Source organism: Venturia canescens, chromosome 5 (genome assembly GCF_019457755.1).
Source record: "Venturia canescens isolate UGA chromosome 5, ASM1945775v1, whole genome shotgun sequence".
Lineage (NCBI taxonomy): Eukaryota > Metazoa > Arthropoda > Insecta > Hymenoptera > Ichneumonidae > Venturia > Venturia canescens.
In genome coordinates, this window is record NC_057425.1 from 14,356,746 (window position 1) to 14,377,647 (window position 20,902).

The 20,902-nt window shown below is 37.3% G+C and overlaps 2 protein-coding genes across 8 annotated transcripts in view; one reads left to right on the plus strand and one right to left on the minus strand.

Moving 5' to 3' along the window:
- sky (GTPase-activating protein skywalker) overlaps positions 1–14,094 on the minus strand; it is a 28,496-nt gene extending 14,402 nt beyond the window's left edge. For 2 of the 7 annotated variants that reach the window (XM_043419778.1, XM_043419776.1), the window contains exons 1-7: positions 12,229–12,980; positions 3,332–3,880; positions 2,260–2,448; positions 2,014–2,138; positions 1,639–1,785; positions 1,244–1,378; positions 930–1,148 (exon numbers count right to left, since the gene is read on the minus strand). In XM_043419778.1, the coding sequence (XP_043275713.1) occupies positions 930–1,148; positions 1,244–1,378; positions 1,639–1,785; positions 2,014–2,138; positions 2,260–2,448; positions 3,332–3,698 (1,182 nt within the window). In that variant the 5' untranslated portion in view covers positions 3,699–3,880; positions 12,229–12,980. Of the gene's footprint in view, positions 1–929; positions 1,149–1,243; positions 1,379–1,638; positions 1,786–2,013; positions 2,139–2,259; positions 2,449–3,331; positions 3,881–12,228; positions 12,982–13,643 lie in introns of those variants that run through there. The other 5 variants (XM_043419774.1, XM_043419775.1, XM_043419779.1 and 2 more) reach the window with 5 other exon arrangements.
- A 486-nt stretch (positions 14,095–14,580) lies between these two features.
- Positions 14,581–19,225, plus strand: LOC122411175 (sodium/potassium-transporting ATPase subunit beta-1-like). Its single transcript, XM_043419780.1, has 8 exons — positions 14,581–14,714; positions 14,809–15,009; positions 15,319–15,438; positions 16,513–16,682; positions 16,781–16,876; positions 17,174–17,339; positions 17,440–17,529; positions 18,212–19,225. The coding sequence occupies exons 1-8, from the start codon at positions 14,582–14,584 to the stop codon at positions 18,217–18,219; spliced, it is 984 nt and encodes a 327-aa protein (XP_043275715.1). The 5' UTR covers position 14,581; the 3' UTR covers positions 18,220–19,225.
- Positions 19,226–20,902: the final 1,677 nt, after the last annotated feature.

A 20,902-nucleotide genomic window follows, 5' to 3' on the forward strand; every position in this document is an offset into this window, starting at 1 on the left:
GGCTTCTCTCAAGATTTTATATATCGCTGGAAAAAAAGATTAAATTCATCGCTTTGTCAAAACGAACAAAGTTTTTTTTCCATATTACTGCAAATATGAATCTGAACTAATGAACAATTGACGTAAATTGCGAAAAGTTCAACAATATTTTGTTCCAATTGACAACTTTCCCACACTCCATTGTACAGCCGGTAGCTCGTTGACTCGTGATTGATTGTTCTTCTCATAAAAAAGGAGTTTGATAATGAAAAAAATATTTGTATTTCCCATCAAAATAGTTGATTAACGCAATCTTTCACGAGGCAAATTAAGTTAGTAACATCCGTCTATTCGAATTCCTAAACTCTTTTCAGCTGCTGTTGCGACTGAACGTAAAAAATTATTCCCCTGGTGGAATAAAAGAGGCAAAGTGGCTGCTATGGGGGGGATGTATTTTTAAGAATATATAATGATACACCGAAGAATTACATTGAGTTAGTTTAGCCCATAACCGTATTACCAGACGAGACACAGAAGATATCGGAAATGAATTCACACTCTCACATACAACGAGAAATGAGAAAAAAAAAACAACTGAAAAAAGTATAGAGCAGTGGCTAAAAACGAAAGAGACACAGTTGAACGTACGAGAAATTACAGCTCATCCGTAATTTTCACTTTGCATCGTATATTTATTTATTTATTTATTCAAATATTGATCCCTAATCACCATTTACTCATTCAAAGGTTCGTCGCGCGCGCATGTGGGGCACCCTAGCATTCGTTGAATTCGGGAGCTTCGAGCATTTATATCTTTTGCTCGTTCAACAGTTTTTCTTCAAAATTGATTTTTCATTTACAAAATGATAATTCTTTTCCAAAATAACCATAAATCTTTCAATGCCGGAACAGCATTTGGTTTTTCTGCGCTTTTTGCTATTTGAACTTACCTCTCTTATGGTGAGCGTATGCGACATCATTTGTATGTTGACCTGAGACTGGCTCGTTGGCAAATTGTCGGTAGATCGTGATCTCGCCAGTGACCTCGAACCTGCGAGTACGCTACGGCTCTTGAGTGCCATTTCCGTTCGCAAAAATACTCTTGATATGTAAGCCGAGCTCAGTCCACGAATTCCAAAGGCAGTACGTAAAAACTTGGCCGGGCTCACCTGTGATAATCATTCTATTTGAACACTAATCCGTGTGGAATTTGCCATTTCTTTGAAATTCTCTCTCATCATTATGAGCATTAAGATCATTTTACCGGTATTTGCCTGCAGAATTTCGACAACGCAGCGTCTATTCCATTCTTCGAAATCTCATTCATCCACTCCGAACTCTGTGACGATGAATGCTTGTAGAACAGCAACACGATTGCCATGGCTACTCGATAAAAAACCTTGCAATCAAAAATATTCCACATTTTTTATTGTATAAAAAAACTTTAATGCTTTTTACTCCCAATAAAAATTCAAGAGTTCTTTTGTTAGAGGTTGGAATGTCCATTCAGATGTTAAATTTTTATCGCTGTCTTGAAAAAATAATTTGACAAATGAACAGATTTTTCGTAGCTTTAAAAAAAATTAAAAAACGAAACTTGACGACCCCTTCGATCGTTCCCCGTTTTAATAAGTTAAATTGTTAAAGCTTTCAACTTACTTTAGAACCTTCGTGCAAAAAACAGTCCATGACCCTGACTAGATGCTGAAAAGGTAGTAATTGAAGAATCCACCAAATCCAATCCATATAAATTCTCTCGGCTCTCGAACCCGAACAATGTCTTGCTAAGTGTACCGCAGCCGATTTCTTGAAAAACAGAAAATTTTCATTTTTCAAATGAAACATCAATGAAAGATAAACTCAAGTGCGAAACAAATTTTCCTCGTAATTTGCTTCAAGATGTTAGAACCTTTGACTCTGAATAAGCAGCGAATTTTTTCAGACTGTTTAAAAGTACCAAAAAAATTTCAAATAATTTAACTTTGTCGATGCTTGTCTCGGAATCCATCATAAATTCAGAATAAACAATCTCACCACGTGTTTCTTCGTTATTTGTTCGACAGTCTTCCACGTTACTTCGTAAAGAAGTTTCGTTTGAGTAATGAACATTTTTTCCTTAGCTGCGACTAAACTTGCCATGCAATGATAGCACTCTTCTTCTAAAAAAAAAAAAAAAACAGAAAAAAGTAGTGTAATTCGTAGTCCCATGGTGTACATTGTCCGTAAAGTAATTTTGTCTCAAAGTACTGCCCAATGATAGTTTAGTTTGATGGAACGAACCTGGCATAAAGTGCAGCAAAAGAGCCGTTATGGGATACAAGGATGGACTGAAAGTTATATCGGGACATGCATAACCGAGTACAGACACGACCCGATCCGCAACGCTTCTACCTTTTCTCGTAAGATTGTACGAGAGGCAATGAGTACTGTCCACGAACGGTGGCAACATTATCGATTTTTCTGGCAGCTCTGTAAGCAAAAAAAAATCATCAAATTTTTCGTTTCCTCTCCGTGTTTGATATCCTATCCTACTTTATCTTGTTTTTTTATTTAGTCTATTTTGTCATATAAATGAAGTTTATGAGACGCGTAGACGACCTGTTTATTTTCGTACCACAACAATTCCGGTTCATTCTGTTTTTAGAGTGATCCATAAATAGGAAGTTTAGGTACTTGGCATTTAATGCTTTTTCCTCATTGGCATAAGCTTTTATGTGTACGCGACCAATTTTGAATCACATCGACGGAGAATTTTGTTTAAAATTCAGTTTCTTTTGAATACTGAATATTCTTTTTTTATTTATTATCGAGTCATTGTCAAGTTCGAAAACATTTCGATACTGTATCTATTTATGTTCCGAAGCAGTAACTCAGGCAAAAATTTAGATACAGGAAGATTTTTCAGACAATGAAATCACGTCTCGAAACACAGATCGTGGATCGCTCGATAGGATTGAGCTTTTCCTCAGAGCACCGATAAGAAAATGAAAAAATCTTTGAACCCGAGCCAATTTTGTTTGCCTGGAGTAAATATAGTTTAGAGCTTTGAGAGCTAAATCGAGTAGGCAATTATTAGGTCTCATAATATTCGAATAACGTAACTCTACATTATTTCATATACCGATTGTTTGAAATAATTGAATGTTTTCATCGTAACTTTTGGACATGCAAAACATCAAGGTTCACAGTGATTGACAAGGGTCAAAATAAACAACAGTTTTGCACCGTTTTCAATAAATCAAATGAACTAAAAAATAAACAATATTTTGCTAGAATCCCACCAAGACTTGACTGGATTTCCTTTTTCAAAAAATCAATTGTATTTTTGTGTAAAAAATGTTGAAAAACTGACCCGTCGTTCCAAAGACTTGATTGACCATGTCCCAATAAAATCCATCGAGCATACTTTTGCCATGAGCGTGTTGATTGCAAAGTGCTGGCCACAACTGTGTCCTTATACCATTGTTCAAGGGCCAAGCATTTTCCCTTATGATGAGTTTGACTTCTCTCTTTCGACCGGCCTGAAGCAAAGTGTTCACCTCGTTGAAAGTTTTGAGCGTTTGCTTTTTGCTTGTCGGTGACTCAGGTAATATTACGATATTCGAGGTATCTACGTGCGGTGGAAAAACATCGCCGATGTCAGCGTTCGTCTCCTCCTCGAGTACCGACAACACGTTCGGCAGTGTCTCCACAGGGGCAGGAGACTGAGTGACTAACATTTTGTCAACGCTTTCCCTCGTTTTCGATTGACCTTCTCTCTTCTTATTATTCTCCTTTATGTCTTCTTCTTCTCTCTTCCTGCTCCCCAACTACGGCTGCGAATTGTCCATTTTCGCACCCGATTTCGGACACGTTCTCTCTTTTTAACCTATGTCAAATCCACTGCGGTGTCAATTTTCATCTGAAACAACAAAGGCAACAATAAAAAACACATGTTCAGTCACGTTATTCAAAGATCGAGTAATCGAGCTATTTTTTAATAGTGCGAATCGTTTATTTGTGTTTTTTTTTTCTTTACTTTCAACTTTTCTCTCATTCTACGTCATTGGGAGAGCGCATTTATTATCTATTTATCAAATGAATTGCTCGTTTCGTTACTATCACGTTTAAACGTTGAATGTTCATGGTTACGCGTTTAATTTTCTTTTATGCGTTTAACGTTCCTAATAGAAAATTTGAAATAATCGAATTTTTCAAAGCTCCGAAAATTTCTCATGCGTTGTGACCACCCGAGTGAACTGATTCGGCAAAATTGTTTTTTTTTCCGGTTCTCCTGGAGCATATGTCGAAGGGTTTTGTTGTTAATCTCAGGAGAGTGCAAGGAATGGCACATGGCATTTCTTTCGTTCTTTTGTGGCGAGAGAGCGTAGCCACGAGAGCAAAGAGACATTGACCTCAGTGTGTTTCTTGCTGGTTGTTAATGAGTGTGGGAGAGGAAGAAAGGATTTACAATATTGTATCTAAATTAAGAATAATACTCGAATGGAAAATAAAAAGAGCAATAAAACGTTCGAGTCTGCATGTGGCACATTGGATTTCTAGCATGAACGACGATAATCTCGTCGTTAAACAGTTGTATTTATAGGCACGAAGTAGAATGAGAGAAAATGAAAAGCACGCGTAATCTTTTCTGCCACATGTACAATTTAATTCTCTTTCTCTTTTCGCTCATCTTCGGTTTTTATCTCAAAGAAGCAGCCATGGCGTGTCGCGGTTGTATTATTGTTGACGAGACACAATATCTCGCGGTTGGTAAAATATAAAGAAAATAATGATGAAGAGGGGAAAAGTTGGTAAGTTTGAAGCAGCCATTGCCCCTGTTGATGATCTACATATGAAGTAATGCTTTGTCTCACTTTTCATACGCGAGATGAGTGGCAATCTCGGTATTAAGTTTGAAGCTCAATCATTTAGAGGGAAAAAGATGGGAAGAGAGGATGCTAGAGAGAGAGAGAGAGAGAGAGAGAGAGAGAGAGAGAGAGAGAGAGAGGAGAGGGAGAGAGGGAAAGATAGAACATTGATGTCCCAGTTTGTTGATCGCAATGCTACATAATATTCCTCTGTCACTCGTGTAGCAGCTTTAAGAACGATTATTAAACTACCACCTTATCAATCTCCGTCCACAAGCCGAAGCTTTATCGCAATTAAATTAAAAACTCAATCTTTCTCGTCTCTCCTCTCCTTTCCTTGCCTCTCAATCGAAAGAAAGATTAAAATAATAGTGGGGAGGAGAGAGTGAGAGAGAGAGAGAGAGAGGAACGAATTATTTCATCGTTCCACAAGCTTTTTGCATTCGCGCTTTTCTAGCTCTATACTTAATCGATATTTCCGGTAGCCACGAACAGTAAGGGCTCTGCTCGTCTCATAACTCCGTACCCACTCGAGACACTCGAGACTATAAATATATTTTGCCTTGAGGCTGCTAAACGCAACTACCAGGATTAAGATCTTTACGACAGGAGGTGGAACGAATATGTTAGATTGGTCATGTTTTACAATTCTTAGAATTCTCGCTTGCGAAAAGATAAAAAGGCAAATCACGTACGTGACGATTGAGAGAACAATCCCGAGTTAGTTACGAATTTCTTTTAAACAGGATGCCCTAGTGCTTTTGATCGCATTGCTCGTTCAACGGTACGCGGAATTTACTGGATTTTCGTGGATCACCGTAATAATGGAGACCCCCCAAATTGCCATAATTCAAAAACAAGAATGTCCGCGCATCTGTTCCAACAACAAGATCGTCCACGTTCGCTTTTCTTGTTGTTGTACACCTTAAGGAAGTTGAGGCATTAGAATGAAAATGATGACATCGCTTTTAAACCAATTGCATCTTATAAAGTGAAGTGTAAACAAAAATCAGTTAAATTTTCAGACAGTTTAGGAGCGTCGTTGCTGAGAAAAATCAATAACAATTTGGGCCAAATAACCTTATGGAAGTCAAGACACATTCAGTGATATCTCCGTTAAAAATGATGCTAAAAATATGAAATTTTTTGGGCAACATGAGCAAGGCTTGCCGAATAATGTCAATTTTATTCAGATTTATTAGGAGATTTGCTGAGATTACATTAATAATAATCTGTTTCCCGTGCAGTTTTTCGAGGCTAGGATCGTCACCGTCCGTGTTTTCGACTGAGCTTTCACCAGTTTTTCGTCTTTTTTCCCCAACTCTTCTTTAAAAAGTGTATGCAACATTGTCAAACAGTAAACTGGCCTAACTTTTGAAAGGTACAGGTCATAACTTTTGGGTCAAAAAAAAGACTGTGCAGCCTCAACTTCCTTAAGCAAATTTGGCTTTCTCTATTTAAAAGTTGATCGCTCCTTTTCTTCTATCGAGATAGGGGAAGATGGGAAGAGATTATAGAACGATAATGATAGGAGCACTCGAGTCTTTCCCTCGCTACGAATGGATCAGGTGTTTAGATGGCTCTTATCCAAATCACATGATCCCCTCTTATACCTGTATTATTAGCTTTTGCTTTTTCGCGTACGCCGCAACCTCCCAAATGAGCTCATTATCTTCGACTTTTTGCTATTCCACCACGCAGAAATTCTTCCCCCTGATTTTCATTGGAATCGAACGACTCGCACCGAATGATTGATCGAGTCGATCGAACCGCGGTATTTTTCCATCGAAAAATGTGGATATCGTGCCAAATATGCATCTGCGCAAAGAATGACGAGAGAAAAACGCCGAGGGAGAGAAAGAGAGATACGGAGAGGGCAATAAACAAGATTCATCACAGGTGAGACATCTTTTATACCGAGAAATGAGTGGAAAATCTTGGCAGCTCTTAAAATCTAAGGAGTGGCCGAGTAAGAAAGTCATTGTTAGAATCTATGTTCCAACAACTGTTATTCAAGGAAAAAAGTTGAAACATTAGTGCAACGAAACAAAGAACCATAACGAATGAATATAAACTTATAACTGGAAAGTCCGATGTACCCAATTATCATTAAATAAAAAAAAAATAAGATTTCACAAAAAATCATTAAATATTAAAACTGTAAGACTTGAGGAAGTTTACGAGGATCCAATGAAAATCGAAAATTCCCAGAATCATTATAGAATCTACCGTCTAGTTTTCGAGAAAACAATTAACAAAAATCACATTTTTTGGAGCCTTTTACACAGGCTCTTGTGTACACTTCCTGTGCGACGATTCGGATTCAACGAAATAGGATCCTCCCAACTTTGAAGAGCCAAAAACGAGAATGAGAAAATATAATGTTTTTAGATATCAATAATGCCTTGAGAAGGCTTTGTTAGCGGTGAAAATAACTTGGGAATGGAAAAAGAAAAACGCTCATTTGAGGTTAACGAGTAATAACGACACGAACGGTGGAAAGTTTGACAACGCCATGAGCCAGCTGGTTTAAAATATAGATATGCACAAGCATGTAAATAGAAAACAGCTGTCGTCACATTTTGCTTGACGATTTTACTACGAAGGTATTTTAACCGCTATCATAATATTAAAAATCGATCAATCTCAAAAAATAAGTTACACATAATTTTAACAATTGCGAGAATAAATTTGAATCGTTTATTTCACCATGAAAAGAGAAAAAAAGTGTTCAGTTGCTTTTTTCAATCGCAAGTAACGCGTGATCTTACTTAAAAAATACACTTGATTTTGTGCAGTGAAAAAATCTCTAAAACACAATGTGGCGAACGACGATACGCGAATGTCATTACCAATGTGAATTAATGATTTGTCAAGGACCACGGATAGTAAGTGGGCGGTTTTACCGGTTTACCCGGAGGGAGGACAAATTCGTGAACGAAGGGAATTGCGGGTGGGTGGTCGGATGAAAAACGAGTCTCGCTCGAGCGGGAGGAAGCTCGAAATTTGTCAGAGGGCTATGCAACTAGTTTCGATCCTCATTGCCCCAAAAACTGGATCAACCATTGAAAAAAAAAAAAACACTGGAAAATCACTTTCATTATTATCCCAATTGAACAGGATAATAAATTTTCTAAAAAAAAAAAAAAAAAGATAATTGGAGCTTTTGGGTCGGTATTCTCGTTCGGTCGTTGAGTCAAAACGTGAGGCACAGAAGGCTCGTGTGACGGGTTAAATCATTTAGTAAGCGAGGAGAGCGTCTATTTGCAAGAATTTCGCAACGCTCATCCCGCGTGGACAGTATAGAGGAACGAGAGCAAAACTCGAGTTTCACTCATTCTCAACACACAAGCATTTTAAACGTGAAATCTGAAAGTTTTAAAAGTTTCTATGTACACATTTCGATACAGATCAAAGTGAAATTGAAAAAATAATGAATAAAGCTCGCGGTATTCGTATACGACGCGCGTTTTATCTGATAAAAAAGGGGGTGTCGCCGAAATGACGCTGAAGTTTGCAACGTTGGAGTCCAACGAAATGATCGAAAAAAACTCTCCAATAATTCCAGTAATTCTCCTATTTTGTTCCCCGCCAAATTTGCGATTCGTAGTTTTTCAAGCTGCACCAACGATTCGTGAAATAAAAAATTGGTGAATTACAAACGTTTTTTTCGTTCATTTCGTTGGACTACAACGTTGGAAACTTCAGCGTCGTGTCGCCGAACCGAGTGACGAAATAATCTCACGTCAAGCACACGCGACGTGTGAGCTTCCGATTAAGCCAAATTTCTAACCTCGATAATCCTGTTTTGTGTCGGTAAAACGCGGCAAAAAGGGAAAACAAGGTGCAGAAAATATGCGCACGATTCGCGCGTGCTCCGAGCTCCTCCGGTGTCAAACTTCGTTCACATTACTGCAATATTATTGCTTGCACCGAAGCAAGCTTTCGTCTGCGACTTGGCATTTGTTTATAATTGCGTACTTACGCCAATTGTTCCGGTAATCCCCTGTCATTTTTCTCGATAATTTCGCTTTTTCATCTCTACTAAATTTTTTGAAATTTTCCTCTCCCCGATTATTTGGCACTCGAAAACATTTCGTTTCGAAAATTCGATGCACGAGATTCCCTCGAATCTCACCTCGGTTAAGGATGAGTCCTGCTTTTAAAAGTCGACAAAATCGATTGTTTTCGGAATCGTTTTTTGGATAGGCGGAAATAACTCATTACAGCTAACTTTTCGGTAGATTCAAGGATATTTCGAGAGTACAAAAACATTTTTTTAACGCGAGCAATACTAATTCGTACACGGTTCTCATTGTCGAAGTTTCTCAGCTGCGTACAGTGTGGAGATCGATGATGCTGAAGTTTCCAACGTTGGAGTCCAACGAAATGATCTAAAAAATTGTTCAATAATTTCAGCAATCCTCCAATTTATTTCCTGCCGAATTTATACTTCGTAGTTTTTCAATCTACACAATTATGATTTGTGAAATAAAAAACTGATGAATGTATCATTTTGTTTTCATTCATTTCGCTGGACTCCAACGTTGGAAACTTCAGCGTCGTGGAGATCGTAATTATTGTCTGTAACAAAAATTCCAAATTTGCTTTCCATCTTCACATATTTTCCTTCCATATGAACACCAACAAAAACCCGAGAAAATTGCGAAATTCTGCATTTTTAGCGAGTTTGAAAAAAAAACGCTTCCAAAGAAGAAAAATAGCACTTCAACGTCCTGTAAATATAGAATTTCGCAATTTTTTTGGCTTTCCATAGTTTCATATGGGAGGAAAATCTACGAAAATGGAAAAAACATTTGGAATATTTGTTGCAGACAAAATTACGATCTCCGCATCGTCCGCAGCCGAGAAACTTCGTCAATCAGACTTGGCGCATAAACCATGCACGATTTAATATTTCCCACATTAAAAAAATGTTTTAGTACCTTTGAAATATGCTTAAAACTATACCGAAAAGTTCGCCGTCGCGAGTTATTTCCGTCCATCATAAAAAAATTGCCGAAAACAAAAGATTTTTTTGACTCCCTATAAACCTGGGCCTCCTTAAGAGCGTTGAAAATGGCAGAAATGCTCGACGTTTGAGTGAGGGCGCACCGAATTCGCACGACACTTGTTCCGAATGGGCCTGTGATGAGTATACGTTTATAGGCAATCTATAAAGAGTGCATATACGTGTACGAATTGTAGAAATGGTGCACACGCAGATGTACGGGAGGGACGCGTCAAGAGCGGTGGACTAGAGCCGTTGGTAGTAGCAGTAACAGCAGCAGCTGACATTGCCCGTTAATGCGGATGAAATCGTGGTTTCGGATTAACGAGATAAAATTGACAGGGCGGAGCCTGGGGCAAAAGAAGGAGGGAAAGAGAGTGAGAGAGAAAAAGAGCGAAATAGACAGTAACGTGAAAGATGGAAATAGAGATACGAGCGAGATAGAGCGAGGGGGAAAGAGAGGAAAGAGAAAAAAAGAGGAAGAGAGAGAACGAGACATTAGCGCGGTCAGTAGAAGAAGAGGTAACTAGACAAGCGAGGGCTCTCGTCGCCACGTACGAGAGCCTTCTCCGCGTATGTGTAGATACACTGTGAAGCAGGGTCCGTCGAGTGAACCCCTTCATCGCTGATCTATATTAATGACAGTCGAGCTCAAGCCCGGAAAGGAAATACGAACGAAAAACAGCACCTTCTTGAATTATTGAAAAATCCTTGCGTCGATCGGACTGTAAAGCGATGACGAGGTGCGAGTTTTAGAATTTTGTTTTCCGAAGGCTCGTTAGGGAAGAGGGGTCGTTGGAAAGTTGTCTCAAAAGTAACGAGAACGCACGTTTTGACGGTTGCAGGGTCGTAAAGTTCTTGGAAGAAAAAGTGTCAATTGTTGTGAAGCTTTTTCTCTGACCGTCATTTTTTTATTCGTTAACGAGCACGTTTTTGGACCTTCAAAGTCGTGGATTCCCACGAAAAGTCCCACTTTTGACCATTTTCGGGCTGACACTTGTTCAAATATTTTTTACAATTTTTCTTTTCTTCTCACTATTATTTTCCTGTCCCGAGTCATTTTTTCAACCACTCTTTTGGGTGCCTGTCGAAAAAAGGGCGTGAGGAATGAGTTGCGTGAGAAAAATGCTTGCGAGAAACTTTGGGCAGATGTATTTATGAAGCTAGTCACCGAATGACCTTGAAATTTTTCATCTCTCGCGTGGAATCTCGCCTCTTCACAAATATATACGTAATCCAAAAGATTCACAGCTTTTTTTCTCTCTTTTCACTGCCAAGCGTAAACCGATCTTTTCACACATTACTAATTTCTTCGGTTCTACTTTTTTACGCCACAAAAGTGGGGTTATGCAATGCGAAGGCCTAAAAATATCCGTACAGCCATAACATAATAAATGAGATGGTTTATTCTTATCACTGTTGTTGAGTCTTCAATGAAATTATACACAGCGATCGTTGAGATCATTAAATCTCGAATTGAATTAAAGTTTAGTTGTTCGATTTGGAATATTCGTTCGAGAGTACCTCATCGCATTCCCCTTCGAAATGGGGTTTACGAAATAAACAAACAACTTTTTATGTAACCAATTTATTCTCGTTTGATCGGGTGCGAAACAAAATTTCTGCGAACGGATTGTCAACGTTGATTCTACGAAACAACAAATGCGAAGGGAAAAGAAAAATTCTTGGACTTTGCAGACTAAAATAGGCTGAGAGTGAAAGATAAATGTTGGACGATCGTAAACCGAAATCTTTGCAATAGCACATCAACGGTCGGAGTATCGAAACTTTTCCTAATGCCTTCGCGATTTACCATTTCAGAGAATCAGAGCATCGTAAGGATTCGAAGCATAAAAACATTTTTCAAAGGGTGTGGCATTTTTTTCAGAATATTCAGTGCGAGACCTCGTTGGAAAAATAGCGAAATTTGACTTTCCTTCGAGAAGTCCAAGTTTGTTTTTATTGATCTCGATGTTACGAGTAAACGAAAAAATATCGCTGTAACATTGAAAATTCACGCGGACTCGGATCAATAATTTTATTCGTACGAATTTTCTGATCGGAAGTCAGGTTATTCGAGACTCGTATAAAAGAAAAAAATCAAATAAATGAATTAAAGTCTTTTCAAATCGATAATCTGGTGAAAACGATTTTCTTCAATTATTAATTTAATAAATTTAATGTTAAATTATTCTCTATTTAAGATCGCAGCAACGATTTTTCAAAATATTCGTAGCATCAATCGAACAAGGCACCGTCTTTGAAGAGACCAAAATATCGTAACGTTCTAACCTATTCACATCGACATAAACAACACTGAAATTCTCTTTATTCGAACATCACATGGCAACATAAATGTACTAATGGATATAAAAATAAAAACATTACCTTAATTCTTATAAAATCCAAGATCCGAAAGAATCCTCGCAGGGGACGATTGGATAAACAATAAACAAAGTAAATATTTTTCATGGAACCGAGTCATCGAAAGAGTGACCGGTCATTCACTGAATCCCCCCCACCCTATAAATAAAAACACACATATACGTACAGGCACGTAGGTAAAGCTCAATATTAACGGCAAGAATAAAAAACGGGAATTGTAATTGAAGAAGGTCCCTCAGTTGGAAAAAAGTTTGAAATAAAATAAACGTTTAACATTGTAAAACCGTTTACGATCTCGTGGTGTATTTGGGATTCTGGGTAATATCTGGGAGGAGTCAGTTTCGACAACGTTTGAAGAAACAATAAGTGAGGGCAAGGTGCGAAGAATACTAGAGGAAGTACAAATGTTCGAGAAAAAAAAAAGTTAAATTTTTGACTGGAAGAAACAGAAAATAGAAAAAAAAACACTCGTTGGATAGATTCTCTGTGTCACGACCTTCGAGGTTCGCCCGAGATACTTTGTTAACACGCGAAAACGTACCACCGACACCCCCGTAATAAAGCTCGAGACCAACTCCCGCCGATCGATTCGAGTCTTCCGATCTCCTCTTCCCTCTCTCTTTCTCTCTCATTCGTTCTAAGGCACCTACACAAACCTCGACACACACACACGCACGCACGCACACACACACACACACACACACAACCAAACATTTGCGCACACTCTCTCCTTCACAGCTGTAACTTTGGTGGGTCGAGTTGATAGCTGAGAAAACACTATTACCCCCCCCCCCCCCCCCCCCCCCCCCGACCCCTTCCTTCTTCCCGTCTCCCGAAGGTATTTCGTCCAAATTCATACTCGCCTTTTCACGAGACCAGTATATACACGAGCGTAACATCGAGACACAGAACAGTAGAAGAAGAAAAACACTGAAATACAGACAAACGATTTAAGTGTACAGTTTTAGGGCTAGCCCGTACGAAAAGCCGAATAATTGGCACTGCCGAACACTGACACGAATCACTATATACATTTATTTTCCCAACGTCATTTTAACGTCTTCCTTAATATATATATATATATAGCTATGTTTCCTCTGTTATCCATCTCTCTTGCACTTCTAAGATTGTCGTATAATAGCTTTGATGCACCAGGAGTGACGGCGAATCCGCCAGGGCACGACTAAAACACCAGCTAAGATTGTGAAACACTCGCGTTTGTGAATACATGTATAAATACGTGTAAAACGCGTAGGTATATCTGTATATACAGTGTTGATATTGAGATGTATACAACTATGTACAGGTGCAAAGGCGAGGCGAGAACAAATAAATAAAAAAAAACAATTTAAGAACCACCCGAAATCACGACTTTGAGACGTTCTCGAGAGTACGTGCAATAAAACACGAAGACCTACCTCGAACATGGTATTCCGGGTATTGCGCGCTTCACACATTCGCCAGGAACATGCCAACGCTCTTCTCGTTCCCTTTTCTCTAATCTTCTTTTTATTATTCTCTTCACTCCACTCGTGCTTCTCTTTTTCTCACACACGGATCGTAGTTTTCTGTCTTTTTTTTCTCTCTTTTCTTTTTTTTATCATTCACGAGACTCTGGCGATGTCAATCCACGGCCTGGCGTCATCTCACTGCACAAACTTCGTACTATGCAATATTATCGGCATAACTACAGCAGCGCGCCTCCCCTTGATTCTATAACAATATTTTTCCTTTTTTCGCACTTCTTCGAGCTCTCTTTTTTTCTTTCGTCGTACCGGGTGCACACTTGGAAAACTCACGAGGATGTATTGTGCTGCTCTTGCTAAAGTTCGAAGCTGCGCAAAGAAAGAACACGAGTAGGGAGATTCGAGCGAGAAATTTTTTAACAAACGGTTCCCTTCCCGGTCAGTATATCAGCACCGACCGAGCACACAAAATTCCTCTAATAACATTGCTTTTGACCTCCGGCAGATGGCGTATATTACCAATTTCCAATGAATATGTAAACTTTTATTTATTTATCAATTCTAGCAGTTCTTTGCCATTGTAATTATTATAATAATCATGAAAACAGCGAAGGACTTTTACTTGATATTTTATTTCGTAATATTTATCTCTTCTATACAAAACCCAATTCTCAATTTCAATAGACCGATATATCGATCGTCACAACTTCAAGTTAGTAGTACACGGATTCTCCGCCAGATGACAGAAAGAGTTTTCTCTCCTCATAAGACACGAAACATCGCAACAGTTTTTGAAGATTTAAAAACTGAGACACAGAGAGGTTAGAATTCTTCACACTGTCCGTCAAGAAGAATAACTGCGCCGCTCGAGAAACGAAAGAATTATCACAATGATTATGCACGATGAGGCTTATTACCGAAGTCGAGTTCCTATAAAAGACCTTGGCCCATGGAAAAACTTTTTGCGATTCATCTGGGACGGCGAGAGAAGAGCGTTTCTCGATCGTACAGCGAAGGATTGGAGTAATTAGAAAGAAAAATTTTTGTCGACTCAAAAGTGTTGGAATAGAGATAATTTCCAGAAAATCACTAAGGAATTGTATGCCGTGCTTTGTAGGTGTCTTGGGACTTTTTTACTTGTGCTTTTTTGGAGTTCTTTTCTCCCTTTTCGCCTTGCAAATGTGGGTTGCCCTCGGTTTTGTAGGATACCTCGAGAAACCTTACATGCAACGTAACGCTAAAACTGTTGGCAGTTTTTCGCATGGAAGCAGAGGCAGATCGTTCGTGCAATCTTCTGTTATTGTTTTCGACAATCCTGGTGAATATTTTTGAAATTTACTCAATACTCGAGAACGTATCAACTGTCTCCGAGAAAGAGAAAGAATCACAACATGCTGAATGTGTACTGTCGTCAATCTTGCGACAGAACCGATGGCTGTCATGATTTTTTTCGAATCTTTTCATAACATTCAAGGTCACCAATTTATTCGGCGACCTTGGCAATGACCCCCATGGATTCTGTTGGAAGGTGTAACAAAAATAAAATTATTTTCCAGCAGGCTGAATGAGAATTCGAACTTGTATAACATTTGTTTTTAACGTTCTCGTGAAATACGATGCTTTTTAGGTCTAGGTTTCATCCCCAATGTTTTTTCTCCCTCCACTTCCCCCATTATTTGGGTCGGTAACACGAACGGAAGATCAAAGCCGGAACCGTACATTGGAGCCATTAGGAAATTTCTTGATGGTAAAATCAATAGAAATGTCATCTCTTTGAAAGAATAATTATGTGTAAATAGAGGTTGGCCTTTCATTATTCATCAAGAGACTTGGTAGAGTCTCCGGACAAGTACATTGACATAAGATTTAATAATTAAAAGGTCATTAATCGGTAATAGTCCTGAGTCAAGATTACCATATTTTTCCAGTTCTTTCATTAAGGGCGGGCTAACGTCAATTCGGTGAAAAAAATTTTAACAATTTTTTCAGACGCTACAGATAATACAAATCTATTTTATTGATTATATGACATCATAATACAATACATGAACAATATATTCTAAATTATAAAAACTCGAATACCAATTATTAACCCGGTGGTGGCGTAAAGGCACTTTGGAAAAAAAGTTGTCCATCAGGGAACAGTATAAATCGAAATCTACTCGACCGATCCTTTTGAAATTTGGCATAGTACTTCCTTAGACAATTGAGCAGGTATCTACGAGAGCTTTTTCCCAATTTTTCATAATTACTAATTTTTCAATAACAAATAGGCTAATTTTTTAGGCGAAAATCGATTTTTTCACTTCCAAGTGTCACAAAAAATTCAAAAAATCGAAAAAAAGCTCTCGTAGATACTTGGTCAGTTGTTTAAGAAAGTACCATGCCAAATTTCAAAAGGATCGGTCAAGTAGATTTCGATTTACACGGTTCACTGGTGGACAACTTTTTTCTGAAAGGCCTCACAAGATTTGCTACCATCGAGTTAATTATTGGTGTTCGGGTTTTAAAAATTCCGGAAATATTGTTCACACATTGTAATATGATGTCACTATCAATAAAATGTATTTGCTATTACCTGTAGCATTTAAAAAAATTCTTTAAATTGGGCCTTTTTCCACCGAATGGACGTGACCCCGCCCTTAAAGCCCTGCACAAAATTCGATGCGCTCAAATCCTAAATTTTAAACATGGCAACCCGTTTTATGCATTAATGTGTCAGAAGAAACGAGCCTTTGACAAGAATTAGTTTTTGCATGAAGATACGTGAAGTTGAAAAATTCGAGGAAGTTTGATGGAATTGAACGTAAAATTATTGCAGGATACAAGAGAAACGAATCGGAATACGACATGGATTGTTCGGAAGGAATATTCCGATCAGAATTCACGAGACCATGTTTTTTCAACACCGATCTGCTCGGCCCTTGTTCACTCCCTCCTTACGGATATCGTTCCCCATACCAGCCTTGTGTCCTCCTAAAATTCAACAAAGTATCGAGAAACATGAAAATCGATTGAAATTCGTTAGAAAAAAATGCCCCCATCGCAATTGTGTTGAACGAGTGATTAATTTTTGTTTAATTATTCAGAGATTCGATTGGGTACCAATTTACTATGATCAGACGTCAGAGCTACCGGAAATGATGCCGTACAACCTGCGCCAAACAATCAGGGCATCTCAAGAGGTCGAAGAAACTTCTCTCAACATTTTAGTGCAAAACTTCTCTTTCGTATTTCTTCGAAAGCTTTTTTCGTTTCATCGAACTTTCAGCATCAGATGTATACCAAAATCGGGTTGATCGGTTCCAGACCTTTTTAAAAAAATAACTAAACATTCATTCTATTATTAAAGACCATTTTCACGTTCGAGAAAATTTCAAACGGAAGAGAAGTTCGAGCTCGTCTTTTGCTCCGTTGACGATCGACAGAATTGAGGGAAAAAAACACTTTAATGATACGAGATAAATGAATGTGAATTACAGTCCAGAGTATGGTTGTCATGTGCCGGTGCTTCGAACGTCGACAAAGAGCACTTGGGTCAAATCGAGTATTATCCAGCTCCTGGATTCGCCGTGGAATTCTTTCCATTCATGGGACACCCGGAATATTTGGCTCCTCTCGTTGGTCTCGTTTTCAAAAATCTCACCGGTAATGCTTTCGCACTGTGAACTAATTTGGTACAAAAGCTTGCACTGCACTCCGATTCGGAACAGTTGCTCTCCAAATATTCATTTTTGTTTTCTTGTAGCTGATATACTTGTAACAGTGGAATGTTCCCTTTGGGCCCAAAATATCAGACAGGATCGTCGCTATTGCTTGGATTTTCAGATCATGATTGGTGGGTCATAAAAAAAATATCAATACATTTAAACACAAAAATTTGAAATCAGAACACTTTTCTATTGGATTGTAATTGGAAGAATGGAGTACAGAAAATTTATCAAACTTCCAATTCGTTTTTGTGCACACAATCCGAATAAATTTTAGAACGCACGAAATGAAGAAGTCGTCATCAATGAATAAATTCAGTCAATGAAAATGATTAATGTGATAGAAATTTTCGAACTTGGGGCAAAACTCATTCGAGCAATTTCCGAAACATGAATCGTGCCACGTCTTGAATCGAAATTCGGTGAACCGAAATAGTATTCGGAGAGGGGAAACGCGTTTTTATTTTTAGAAACGCTTCGAGGTTCCGTTCATAGGCAAACTTTCTTATCTTACGATATTACTTTTAAAAAAACTTCTCATTATTAACTACAAAATAGTGAAAGAATTTTTGCATTTCGACGATTTAATGGATGAAATCGCGAGTTAGTATAAATGTAGGATTGAGACCGAATGAATTTCTGAACGAATGTTAAAGTTACCAGCCTATAATGAAAATCATTTTTCATGACGTTTAATTTTCCTTCGAAGTAAACTGCAATTGTGGCTGATCAATTGTACGTATGAGATTTTTAGCGAGAACGTCTATAACGTCGCTCATGTCTTTTTCAACGAATTAATACTTATTACAGGAAAATAAATTATGCGATCCAATGAAAAGATGAAAGAATTCCTGATGCCTACCATTATACAAGAAGAACCCCTTTAATTCCTTGCATCGTATTTTTTTCGTCTTCTGGACGAAGAATTGAGGCTCAATAATAATGCGTTATCAGCGCGAGCAGATTAGATTATCTTTGTACAAAGATTTTCTGATAATATGAACATCGCATACGCACGTGTTATAAATTAATTTAATTATTCCATCACGATTTGTATTTGAATTTTAACAAATGGCTTGTATTTCAACGAATAACAAGCATCTGAAGATAATACACAATATTTGGATTCTTTATTTGTGATCTACGTAGGCCTTATTTCTACATGCGTCATGACGATTTTTTCCAAAAAAAAAAAAAAATCAAAATGTTCATAATGCTTGTTTAATTTTTGAAAACATCGACAATATTATGGATTTTGATTGATTACACGAAGCACTGCAAAATTCGATGGTTTAGAAATTTTTTTGCTGGTGATTTTTGAACATTATGTGTTTCGAATACTCGCGTAATAAGCGATACTCTTGATTTTAAATAAAACGAAATCGTTTTGACGATTCGTCACTGCAATGAAAAAAAAAGCATGAAACTCGAAATTTTACCGAATTTTTTCAGTCGACTAGCTCAGGCGCGCGCTACGCAAGCATTCTAGATAAGTCATTGATTGCATCCAACTGCTTGTACATCAAATAAGCTTTAGAATGGAACGTAAGATTATGATTGTATGAGGGAACCATTAGAAACAATTTTATAATGAATACATACCATGAAAATTAGAATTCATATGTGGTTGTTTTAATATTGAAAAACCATTTTATTATGATGACTAAATGTTGGTTTTTTCTTACGTGCCTGTCATTTCCGAATAAGCGTATGGAATTTTATAGGTTATAACGATCACACATTTTCCAAAATATGTCTATGTTTAAGGTAGAAGTCGCGCGACAATCAATATTAGACGAACTCGTGATTTTTAAATTATATAATTTTTACGTGATAAACTTTCATATGTCTAAAGAATTTAATAGGTTATCGAAGATTATATCAAGAAATTTACGATCAAAAATAGAAATATAACACGGCATCTTATGAGAAACCCATCCCGCCAACACTATGATTGCAGAATTCATTTCCTTATCGATTAGATATAGTTTATGTTAAAATTGCTCCTCATAGATTATGTTATAAAGATTCCAATGTGACCATAAAAATATAGGACCATCGATTCATTCGAAAAGAATTTTTAAAATAATCTCGATGAAAACTGAGAAAATGGCAGGAGATCGACTGCCATGAAGTGGCTCGATATACTTGCTGGGAACGTTAAGAATGTTTACATATATGTATACTTTTCGTGATAGCCGGCGAGTTTGGAGGCTAGGATATCTGTCGTCGACTGTCAGGTGAGAAGAGAACCGATATATATATATATTATATATGTATATATTGAAAAATGGAGTCAAATAAGCAATTAAAAGATATTTCTAATCATAAATTATTATTAAATATGATCTTGTTTGAATTTATACGAATACAGTTTAAATTGCCCTAAGATTTATTCAATACAGAAAACCTTTCTTATAACCTATTTTATTTGGACGGTTAATAAATAGTCATTTGACCATAACTATTAAAAGTCCAATCGAATCCTGTAAAAAATTGGGAACTGAAATTCTATGTTTGAAGTACTTTTTAAACAACATTAACCAATCTATTTATAAAATAATCTTTCTTTTCTATATGTAAGTATATGAGATTCAAATGAAATGAATTTTTACAAATCATGCTGACTTCAATGCTAATGAACCTTCACTTGTGACATTCAGTGTAATATTGATATATTATTAAAATATTCTGTAGGCATCGCCACATTATCGTCTGAAAAATGAATCCCATGCCGAAAAAATAATAGGAAATTTTTTAATAAGAACACTATTGACAAGTTTGGTTTCAAGATTGCCTAAAAGCTTACATCTGAAATAATATTTTCACCGAGAATATATATACAATGATTCCGTAGTTGCCCTTCGACTACGAGAATTCTATTCCATCAATTGCTTACACAATTTAATGTGATATCGGCTAGCCAAATTCGATTCCACAAAATTCTTCAATTTCAGTCGCATTTGAAGTTAATTAATGGAAAGAAAGCTCCTCTCACTTTCAATTTTTTCCGAACTCGCATATTTGTTTCTAAACTCGAAACGTGATTAGGAATCCAAGCATAAAAATTATAATCCGACCAGAAATATTTTCGCTTCTCATGACAGCATATCAGGTACACTATGCTGTCATTTCTATATGCGATTATCAAAAGTCAAAAGCTATATGTAAATAACAGCATATCAGACTTATTAGAGGCTAATCAGAATACCAATAAGACGACAACAATAAAACCCGCAAAATTCGATATAGCGCAGGAATTTTTTTTAGTCAGGATTCCATAATATTGTTAATTTTTTTGGATATTCTGATCATTATTTTTGGACGACACATTTTTTTTGGATTTCAATATCCCTCATTGTTACAAGATTTTCTACTTCTCTCGAGGCATCTTGATTGATAACATTAATGAGTTCGTCAGTCACGTGGCACGAGTAGCGCTGAGCAAAATTGCGCAACGTGTATGTTTCACTTGGATAACCGCAACGAGAAAGATGGAAT